At 40.0% G+C, this 12,454-nt stretch overlaps 1 protein-coding gene across 2 annotated transcripts in view; it reads left to right on the top strand.

Annotated features, from left to right (window-relative positions):
• Positions 1-12,454, top strand: part of calcrl2 (calcitonin receptor-like 2) — a 22,185-nt gene continuing 9,731 nt past the window's right edge. The window contains exons 1-3 of one of the 2 annotated variants that reach the window (XM_043232580.1): positions 1-113; positions 9,050-9,136; positions 11,128-11,296. In XM_043232580.1, the coding sequence (XP_043088515.1) occupies positions 9,083-9,136; positions 11,128-11,296 (223 nt within the window). In that variant the 5' untranslated portion in view covers positions 1-113; positions 9,050-9,082. The remainder of the gene's footprint in view (positions 114-9,049; positions 9,137-11,127; positions 11,297-12,454) is intronic. The other variant, XM_043232581.1, reaches the window with a different exon arrangement.

The following is a 12,454-nucleotide window of genomic DNA, read 5'->3' as shown; positions in this document are numbered from 1 at the left end:
GTAAATGTCATATGTTGATGTCAGATGTGTGCTGTTCGGGTCCGAGGGGCGGAGACTCGCCACAGAGCCGCAGATCTCCGGAGATCTCGTGAGGACTGAACGCGCTCGGAACGGTACGAAACTTCAACGCTTTCATTACTTCTCATTTATCTTGCGGTTTTCTTTCTATGCTCTTTCATGGTGTTGTTTTGTGAAGTGTGAAATCGGTGCTCGTCGGATCCCTGTCTGTGCTAAACTGGAAAACTCTCATTTAATAACGTGATGAATTCGTGCTTTTGGAGCCCACATGAGTATGGCGATCATTTTAAAATGTGTTTGGTTATGATAAAGAATTTAATATTGGTTATAACGTTTCGAACGTGTCTGTTTAGCATATTTTTTAGATTGTTACAAATTAGGCTAGTGATATGATATGAGAGAAATATTGCATAATTAAATAAACGATTGTTTTTATATGAATCTTTGGTTGGAGATTCCACAGTAACTTACCATGTTTTTTGTGGCATGTACCATTGGATGACTTAAATATAATTGCATATGAATATGGTAATCAATCATAATGGTGGTATTGCATTGTTAATATACTCTGGTGCAATGCACACTTATAACAAAAGACTTTAAAATGCGTACTGTGACAAATACATAATGCGGTCTACTAAACAAATGCATGCCTGTAAATAGCTTTTTGGCATGCCGCTGTTATTGTTTTGTGGTCAGTCTGGCTGTGATGAAGACTCAGTAGTGAACCTCTCAGCCATGTCCACTTTCAAGGGCACTAAAGAGGCGTCACAAGTGTCATAGGGCACGGTGCCCACTCTGCGCTTCTGGGACATGTTGCCCTGCCAGGCAGCTGTTTGGTGTATTAATAGGGTCTGTGAGTTTTACACCATCGCTTTCACAACCTTCAAAGAGCTGAACTCAATTTGTGAGTTTACTTTGTGGCTTTAATCTGACAAAGTCGATTTTTGAAGACGTGCAACTCGCCTTCGCCTTGCATTGTAGACGCCAAGGAGTTCTTTGTGTGATTCTAGCTGTTATAAGATAGAATGTACTTTTTACATCTTAACAGTGTGGTTCTGTTCCAAAAACTAGTGTGCAGACTAAACAGGATGCATTTTAGGGCATCACAGGCATGTTTCCAATTGCACTGCCTTATTTTGGCCAAAAAGGAAATATAAAACTTTCTTTACATAGCAAGGCAATCCTACAGTGTATAACTACAGTGGAAATATTCATTCCGATTTTTAATAATAATTTAATACTGGTTTATACATACATTGTTGTTGGAAAATAGTTGCGTCTAAATAAACATTCAATGCCGAATGCAGTATTTTTGTTTTGTCATGTTTGGAACAGAAGCTGGGTTTGGTTTAGGTGCTGAATCATGCTGTATTTTGAGTGTTCCAGATGTGTTTTCCTTGCTGCTGGTCTCCATGTAGGGAGATTTTACAGTCGTCACAGGTCAAGGTCTCTCATTCGGTTCAACAGATCACTGTTCTGCAGCCAAACGGCATTCTGGAGAATCAGAAGAGATTTCAACGCAATTCAAAATCTGACCTTAGACAGGATCAATAAAGGCATGTCCTGTATCTGAGGCTAAATCACTAAATATTGGTAAATCAGTGATTTATACAGTATATTATATTATTCAAACAAACGGCACCAATCAAAACCTGCTAATTATCACTTCTTTAGATTTCATACGATTCTTAACTTGACGCTCACATAAACTTATCGCATGTATAGTTTACTAGTTAATATATATGTTTAGGATTAAATCTATGAATATTATATAGCAATTTGATTCAGATTCGAGAATCAATTTTGAATCGAGTCAAGAGATTTTAAATGATCCCCCCATTAGTACCAATCACTCAGAACACCCTGACAGCACCCTACCCTCCAGAACACCCTGACAACACCCAGAACACCCTGACAACGCCCTAACAACCAGAACACCCTGACAATGCCCTAACATTCAGAACACCATGACAACGCTCTACCGTTCAGAACACCCTGACAACACCCAGAACACCATGACAACGCCCTAACAACCAGAACACCCTGATACTGCCCTACCATTCAGAACACCCTGACAACGCCCTAACAACCAGAACACCCTGACAATGCCCTACCATTCAGAACACCATGACAACGCTCTACCGTTCAGAACACCCTGACAACACCCAGAACACCATGACAACGCCCTAACAACCAGAACACCCTGATTCTGCCCTACCATTCAGAACACCCTGACAACACCCTAACAACCAGAACACCCTGACAACGCCCTACCGTTCAGAACACCCTGACAATGCCCTACCATTCAGAACACCCTGACAACGCTCTACCGTTCAGAACACCATGACAACGCCCTAACAACCAGAACACCCTGATACTGCGCTGCCATTCAGAACACCCTGACAACACCCTAACAACCAGAACACCCTGACAATGCCCTACCATTCAGAACACCCTGACAATGCTCTACCGTTCAGAACACCCTGACAACACCCAGAACACCATGACAACGCCCTAACAACCAGAACACCCTGATACTGCCCTACCATTAAGAACACCCTGACAACACCCTAACAACCAGAACACCCTGACAACGCCCTACCATTCAGAACACCCTGACAATGCTCTACCGTTCAGAACACCCTGACAACACCCAGAACACCATGACAACGCCCTAACAACCAGAACACCCTGATACTGCCCTACCATTCAGAACACCCTGACAACACCCTAACAACCAGAACACCCTGACAACGCCCTACCATTCAGAACACCACCCTGACAACGCTCTGCGTTCAGAACACCATGACAACGCCCTAACAACCAGAACACCCTGACAACGCCCTAACAACCAGAACACCCTGTTACTGCCCTACCATTCAGAACACCCTGACAACGCCCTACCATTCAGAACACTTTGACAACACCCAGAACACCCTGACAACGCCCTAACAACCAGAACACCCTGACAACGCCCTACCATTCAGAACACCCTGACAACGCGCTAACAATCAGAACACCCCAACAACGCCCTAACAACCAGAATACCCTGACGATGCCCTACCATTCAGAACACCCTGACAACACCCAGAACACCATGACAACGCCCTAACAACCAGAACACCCTGATACTGCGCTACCATTCAGAACACCTGACAACACCCTAACAACCAGAACACCCTGATACTGCCCTACCATTCAGAACACCCTGACAACACCCTAACAACCAGAACACCCTGACAACGCCCTACCATTCAGAACACCCTGACAACGCTCTACCGTTCAGAACACCATGACAACGCCCTAACAACCAGAACACCCTGACAACGCCCTAACAACCAGAACACCCTGTTACTGCCCTACCATTCAGAACACCCTGACAACGCCCTACCATTCAGAACACTTTGACAACACCCAGAACACCCTGACAACGCCCTAACAACCAGAACACCCTGACAACGCCCTACCATTCAGAACACCCTGACAACGCGCTAACAATCAGAACACCCCAACAACGCCCTAACAACCAGAATACCCTGACGATGCCCTACCATTCAGAACACCCTGACAACACCCAGAACTCCATGACAACGCCCTAACAACCAGAACACCCTGATACTGCGCTACCATTCAGAACACCCTGACAACACCCTAACAACCAGAACACCCTGATACTGCCCTACCATTCAGAACACCCTGACAACGCCCTACCATTCAGAACACTTTGACAACACCCAGAACACCCTGACAACGCCCTAACAACCAGAACACCCTGACAACGCCCTACCATTCAGAACACCCTGACAACGCCCTAACAACCAGAACACCCTGACAACGCGCTAACAACCAGAACACCCAGACAATTCTGTACCATTCAGAACACCCTACCATTCAGAAAAACCCTGACAATGCCCTAACAACAACTTATAACACCCTGACAACCCATAGCAACCACCAGCAGTTGCAGTGAGTTCTGCTGAGAAAAACACCACTCACATTTTGTACTGAATATGTACAAATCTGGTTTGATTTACATTGAAATTGCTTAAATATTTTATGTGTCAGGTAATGAATGTGTGTGTGTGTGTTTGGTCTCTTTCTCTCAGAGGTCTGGTTGTAGTTTTCTGGCTCTCCTCCAGTCATACACTGTTATTTTTGGACTCAGCAATGGGAAAATAAGAAAGCGTATAATCTATGACTAAGAGGATGTCTCTTACACACACACACACACACACAGGCATATGATGTGCACACGATCAGCTGTTTCTCTTCAGAGTTGTAATCTATCAGTTATTGGTGTAATTAGCGTGACTGTAAAATGATCAGGATTGCGTTTTATGAGGTTTTGATTGAGATCACTTTCTGTTTTCTGGAGTCTACTTTGGATTCGGAGCGATCGGTGCTAGGCGGACACTAAGGTGTTTCAAGGTGTTTTGTGGGTTTCATCTCTTGTGTGGAGGTGCAACAATGGCTTATTTTTGTCCTCATGTTACGGAGCAGGACGGAAACTTACAGACAGCACAGGAAGTCAGGCCTCTCTTCTCTTTTTGCTTCCTGTTGCTCCTTAGAACAGAAATAACTTTCTCCATCAGGAACCAGAAATTTTGTAAAAATCTACAGTCAAATTGTCAGGCTATGAAAAAAAGTGCAAATATGGAATCAATTATTTTAATATTTTAATGTTAATATTATTTAATATTTAACAATGACTAATTTAATATATTTAATATTGAAATACCATGTTGAAATTGAAAAACCATGTTATTTAATAAAATAATAGTTAATTTTGAATATCACCATTTATTTAATAACATTTTATTTTAAACACTCTTTTTATTTTTATATTCACTTATTTAAAAAAAAAAATTAATGCATATTTATTATGCAATTAGCGTGGTGCCATGTTATAGTTATTTTATTATATATTATTAAATGAAGTTTGTTTTTGGAGTATTACAAGGTTTTAGTGCATAGATAATATACCTAAAGTTGCAAAGACCAAAGTCTCAAAAACAAAGAGATATCCTTTATTAAAGTTATGACTTGTCCGCTGCCTTCTAAAACGGTTCATTTAAACACGCCCCCACTTCTCTATGTCACAGAGTGGGTTTATTTTTAAACACCGCCCAAATGATTACATAAAGAAAGAAGGCAGAGTTATTAATCTTGCTAATTAGTTTGCCTTGCTGGTTTTCCTATTTCTGGACCTTTTCCATGTTCTTTAGATTAACCCTTTACCTGCCGTTTCACCATACATGTTCGCCTGTTTTCTTGAGTACGTCTCTTAATAAAAGTCTGCAAATGGATCCGCACGCCTCTCGTCTCATTGGTTTCGTTACAGAATACTCAGCCACATGAAGATCCAGTGACTTTTCCAAAGGACTCTTTCCAAACCCAGTCGAACAGCTGCTCAAGGGGAGTTTATCTATAGAGGAGTATGTTGCACAATTTTGTGACATATCTTTTTGGGTTCCCTTCGATGAAGTAATTTTAAAAGACATCTTTTGTTTCGTACCTAATGAGCCGATAATATCTTGGTTACCTGAAAGGAAATTTAAATGTAGTTTGAAGGATTTTGTAGACTAAGCTTTGCTGACTGCTAGGTCTTTGTTTACTGTATGTATCACGAAAGAGGACCACAACATTGCGTTTATCCCTGAAATGGCAGATGCACCAAGTAGCAGCAACAATGACACCCCGTCATGTCTCAACCGGCATTCATGAATCAAGTCACGTCACGGTCGATCTTCATGAGTCCAGTCAAGACACCACTGCTCGTTCAGAGTAACGTCACGTCTCAGCTGATCGTTCAGAGAAATGTCACGTGTCAGTTGATCATTCAGAATAACGTCACAGCTGATCGTCCAGAGATGTGTCACGTCTCATCCGCTCGTTCAGAGTAACGTCACGCCTCATTCGCTCGTTCAGAGTAACGTCACGTCTCATCCGCTCGTTCAGAGTAACGTCACGCCTCATTCGCTCGTTCAGAGTAACGTCACGTCTCATCTGCTGGTTCAGAGTAACGTCACGTCACAGTTGATCCCCCAGAGTTATGTCATGTCTCAGCTGATCGTCCAGAGTAACGTCACGTCTCATCTGCTCTTTCAGAGTAACGTCACGTCTCATCTGATCAAATAACGTCACTGCTGATCGTTCAGAGTAACATCACGTCACAGCTGATTGTCCAGAGTAACGTCACATCTCATGTGCTCATTCAGAGTAACGTCACATCTCATGTGCTCATTCAGAGTAACGTCACGTCTCATCTGCTTCTTCAGAGTAACGTCACGTCTCAGCTGATCATTCAGAGTAACGTCACGTCTCAGCTGATCAAATAACGTCACTGCTGATCGTTCAGAGTAACATCACGTCACAGCTGATTGTCCAGAGTAACGTCACATCTCATGTGCTCATTCAGAGTAACGTCACGTCTCAGCTGATCATTCAGAATCACATCACAGCTGATTGTCCAGAGTAACGTCACGCCTCATCCACTCATTCAGCGTGATGTCACATTTTAGCTGATCAAATAACGTCACAGCTGATCGTTCAGAGTAACACCACGTCACAGCTGATTTTCCAGAGTAACGTTACGCCTCATCCGCTCTTTCAGAGTGATGTCACGTCTCAGCTGATCATTCAAAGTAACGTCACAGCTGATCGCGTCAGAATCACGTCTCAGCTGATCTTTCAGAGTAACGTCACAGCTGATCATTCAGAATCACATCACGTCTCATCCGCTTGTTCAGAGTAACGTCACGTTTCAGCTGATCATTCAGAATCACATCACAGCTGATTATCCAGAGTAACATCACGTCTTATCCACTCATTCAGAGTAACATCACGTCACAGCTGATCGTCCAGAGTAATGTAATTCTATATTAATCTTTTATGTATTTTATAACTTGCTTCCATTTATTAAAGCATTTAACTGTGAAGGCATGTGTTACAATATTATTACATTTATTTATTTATTTAATTATGTTAATGTTATGTTGTTATGTTAGTGATTCTACACACCTTAAGTTTGCACATTTTATATTACTATGTAATAAATTAAATGTATCATATTGCTCCCTATTTGAGCTGATATCACAGTGATTTTACCGCGGTACAGTTCGTGTCATGGCCGTGATGCTGAAATAGCACTCGACTTCTGGTGGTTTGCAGCCGCAATTAAAGATCCTGAAACGTTTGTCCAGTGGATGTTTCTCAAGATGGTGACCTTTGACCTGAAACTCATGGGAAAGACAGACTGTATAATGTTCTCAAACACTGGTTTCTCCCCTTGAGACGCCTCAGAGAGTGAACTTACAGGAAATGAGACGGCTCAAATAACACACACAGTAACCAGCTAACTAACTAGCCTCTGCTGGTTCTGTGCTTTGAGCAGTCTAGTAGCGACCAACAGTTCTTACAGAAAGCAGCTCATAATAATGCACTCCACGTGTTTCCTTTCTTTTATCAGACTGGATTGTTGTTATCAGTGACTGAAAGAATAGTCTCAGCAGTTAAACATATGAAGTTGTTTTATACAGATTATTTTGACATTTTAGATGAATCTATTTGTAAACTGTTGCTGCCAACTGGTGTGAATTTTAATTGCTGTTATATAAAATATAATAAGGGTTGTTTTTTGTGAAAGAATTAATAATAATCTGTAATAATGAATAATAGTATATAAGCATTTGTCATTATTATTATTAATTAAAAAATAAAATACATTATTAAATTATTAAATATATAAATATTATTAAATATTAGATAAAATAATATTAAATAATTATAATAACTATTAAAAAATAAATATTTTGTGTGTCAAATGATTAATCGCATCCAAAATGTTTTACATAATATATGTGTGTGTACTGTGTAGATTTATGCATATATAAATATATATGTGCATATATAAATACACAATCATACAGTATATGTTTTGAAAATATTTGCATTTGCATGTATATATATTCATATTATATGAATATATGAACATTTTTCTATATATGCACACAGTATATACACGTAGTTGTGTTTATATATACATAATAAATATACATGCTTCATGCACATATTTTATGTTTATTTTGAATGCAACATATTTAGAATAGTTAATATTAAATCTACTAATGTACTGTACACAAAAGATAAAAATAAAACATTTTACAATTCATATATGTTATTTATTGAACAATAATGACATTTATAATTTGTAAAAATAATGCATAATATGTAAATATTATGTAAATAATGTTAGTGTATACATATTTAATGTTACATACAACTAATAGTATATATAAATAAATATATATGTTAAATTATGTTTTATTAATCTGTTATTGTATATATGTGTTTATATGTATGCTACATGTGTATGTCATGTTGAATTTATTAATGTACATAAAACATACATACTGTATATGATTCATATACATTTTAATTTTTACAAAAAGATATACATTTTAATGTATATTTTAATGTACATTTTAAGTATGTTTTACCTTAATATAACATTTTAATATGATAGCAACATTAATTATAATATTACTTATAGTACAATAGCCATTATAGGTCATCAGTTGTGTATTATTTTTATTGCTACATCTATTTCATATAATTAATATTAGACCTGTTACAGTTCTTTACAGTTTCCGAAAGCTGAGTCGAAATCTACAAAACCACAAATTTTCAGCAGTTGACTCTTTTTGCAAAACAACATCTCACAGAAATAATGTTATAGCATAAAATATAATATGGTGTTTGCTTCCGAGATGTGATGTTTTGAATGCAGTGCTTCATTTTGCATTATGTGTGTGCATTTCTTGGATTTGTTTTCGAAAGTGCAGAACTATAATATGCATGAACGTGAGGCTGTGAATGCTGGGAGGTAATGCAGAGGCGCGTAAAGCAGGTCTTTGACCGCTGTGTTTACGGACTCACAGAGACATCCTCTCGCCCAGTAAACAAGCGCCTCACACTAACGAGTGTTATCTTCTGGTAAGATGCGGATGTGTGTGTGTTTGTGCCGCAGACAGATGCTCTCTAGCGCCTCCTTCAGATCATCATGAGTCCAAACGCCTCGGCCCTGCTGCTGGTCACAGCCCTGCTGCACACACACGTGAGTCTCCCGTCACGCTACTCACCAAACTATTTAAAGGCTGTTTAAACCCATTTACGAATGATCTTTTACTTATTTAAGACTAGGTGTATTTGTGTATTTATTAACATTTTTAATAATATGTTGTGTGTGTGTGTATATATAAAAAAACATAAAATACTGAAAAGTAAAGGGCCCAAAACTGAGCCCTGGGGGACACCAAACTACTTGTGACCAGTGAGATCAGACTTAAACCAGTTCAATGCAGACTCCATAACTCCTTTAAATGGGAGATTAAAATAGAGTTATCTATACTGTCCAAAGCTGCACTAAGATCGAGTAAAATCAGTATACAGTGGGTACGGAAAGTATTCAGCCCCCCTTACGTTTTTCACTCTTTGTTATTTTGCAGCCATTTGCTAAAATCATTTAAGTTCATTTTTTTCCTCATTAATGTACACACAGCACCCCATATCGACAGAAAAACACAGAATTGTTGACATTTTTGCAGATTTATTATTAAAGAAAAACTGAAATATCACATGGTCATAAGTATTCAGACCCTTTGTTGTGACACTCATGTATTTAACTTCTTCAGATCATCCTTGAGATGGTTCTAACGCCTTCATTTGACTCCAGCTGTGTTTGATTACACTGATTGGACTTGATTAGGAAAGACACACACCTGTCTATATAAGACCTTACAGCTCATTGCATGTCAGAGCAAACGAGAATCATGGGGTCAAAGGAACTGCCTGAAGAGCTCAGAGACAGAATTGTGGCGAGGCACAGATCTGGCCAAGGTTACAAAAAAATTCTGCTGCACTTAAGGTTCCTAAGAGCACAGTGGCCTCCATAATACTTAAATGGTAGATGCTTGGGACGACCAGAACCCTTCCTAGAGCTGGCCGTCTGGCCAAACTGAGCTATCAGGGGAGAAGAGCCTTGGTGAGAGAGGTAAAGAAGAACCCAAAGAACACTGTGGCTGAGCTCCAGAGATGCAGTCGGGAGAAAGATGCAGAAAGTCAACCGTCACTGAAGCCCTCCACCAGTTGGGGCTTCATGGCAGAGTGTCCCGACGGAAGCCTCTCCTCAGTGCAAACACATGGCCTTAATTCTAAGCGGTGTGGAGAAATCCAGGAGCTGCTCATCACTTGTCCAGTACAGTCCCAACAGTGAAGCATGGTGGCAGCATAATGCTGTGGGTGATTCTCAGCTGCAGGGACGGGACGACTGCTAGCAATCGAGGGACAGATGAATGCGGACAAGTATGGGGATGTCCTGGACGAAAACCTTCTCCAGAGTGCTCAGGACCTCAGACTGGGCCGAAGGTTCTCCTTCCAACAAGACAATGACCTTAAGCACGCAACTAACTGCAACAACAACTCTGTGACTGTTCTTGAGCGGCCCAGCCAGAGCCCTGACTTAAACCCAATCGAGCATCTCTGGAGAAACCTGAAAATGGCTGTCCACCAACGTTTACCATCCAACCTGACAGAACTGGAGAGGATCTGCAAGGAGGAATGGCAGAGCATCCCAAATCCAGGTGTCTTCCCAAAACGACTCATGGCTGTATTCAATCAAAAGGGTGCTTCTACTAAATACTGAGCAAAGGGTCTGAATACTTACGACCATGTGATTATTCCAGTTTTTCTTTCTTAATTCAGGGCTTTTTTTCGGTCAGTATGGGGTGTTGTGTTTACATTAATGAGAAAAAGGAAATGAACTGCAATATGACAAAGAGTGAGAAATTTAAGGGGGTCTGAATACTTTTGGTACCAACTATAGATAGACAGACAGAATAAGAAGCCATTAATAAGTCATTGCTGACCTTAACTAATGCTGTTTACCAAACCTTAGAAGATAAAAAGAAATACAGAAAGCGATTGAGGAGACACTGTTCTTTCTTTTAGTGAGGAATGGATGATTAGCGATGGGATGAAAATTATTCAGGTTATCAAAGTACATTGTTATTTTGACAACAATGAGCCGTTTTCTGTGTCACATCGCAGCTGTGTCGAGCTGAAGACGCGCTCGTGGCGGCCATGATGATGTCAGCGGAGCAGGTGAGCGATATCCCAGAATCCTCTGCGGACCTGAGCGTGACGCGCAAGCAGATCCTTTCGGCTCAGTTCGAGTGTTACCTGAAGATCATATACGACCCGCCGCGCGCAGACCCGGGTGAGACGCACGCAAATACAGCCAATACAGACTCTTCACATTAAAGGTCCCATATTCTACACCTTTTCAGAGTTTTATTTTAATTGCCGACGTCCTTACGAATATCTATTTGCGGTATAAGTAACGGTATGTTTTTACAGCTATTCTCTCCTGAGCTCCCTGTTTATTATTATTCATGAGCCTCTCTTCTGATTGGCCTGTTTGTTCTGAGTGACGCACGACCGGGCCAATCAAAAGTAACGACGTCACAGCGGTGTCGGCGCTAGCTGAGGCGGCTCGTTCAAACTAGCACAGATTCGGTTACATGAGGAGCTTAAAAGATCCTTTTATTGTGATTTTTGGGACCTTAATCGACGAATTATAGAAATATGATCATATACCCGATGTTACTGCCTGACAAAAAACATGACTGCTTTGGTTAAACGCTATAAAACGGACAGAAACCATCGTCAAAAACGCTTTAGCAGACTTCCTATCAGAAAAGGTCGAGTAGAGTAATGTTTTTTGTTATGGACGCGACTAAGGTTTTGTCGTTTATGAAATAATGTCCGTGTAAAACAACAAACTGACGATTTATTTAATAACGCATCGTTGTACATGTATTATTGTGATTTATTGTTGCTGGAATAATGACGTAGACGTGAAGAGTAGATCTGACGTCACGTTTTTACCGACGTCACAACGGCTCGTGGAAAAATCACAGCTATTTTAAGCACATTATAAACACTGAACAACATAACATTTCTATTTAGGCTAAACACACACACAAAATGACTAATACTAAAAAAAAAAAAAAACTTTAAATAGCGCTGGCAATATTTGTTTATAAACTCAAGATGAGTTTCAGTACTCTGTAAAATAAGTCAGATTTATTTTTTATAACATGGTATAATGAATTAGTTTTATTTTATATATATATATTTATATATTGTTATTATTATTTATTTATTTATTTTAATTTCAGCTAAAACGTTTTTGTGTGTGTTTTGTATTAACGCCCAAAGTGCCGAGATAAAACTCCCAGAATGCAGTGCAGCGTCCTCCCTTCTGAAAGACAGGAAGTGATGCGTGGCGTCAGAGTGTGTTTCCTATGATTGTACGCTGGAGAGTTGTAAGGAAACCCGCTTTAGTCTCCAGAGTTCATCTACTCACAGAAAA

This window comes from Puntigrus tetrazona, unplaced genomic scaffold (assembly GCF_018831695.1).
Source record: "Puntigrus tetrazona isolate hp1 unplaced genomic scaffold, ASM1883169v1 S000000575, whole genome shotgun sequence".
Taxonomy (NCBI): Eukaryota; Metazoa; Chordata; class Actinopteri; order Cypriniformes; family Cyprinidae; genus Puntigrus; species Puntigrus tetrazona.
This window is presented reverse-complemented; position numbering and strand designations above follow the sequence as displayed.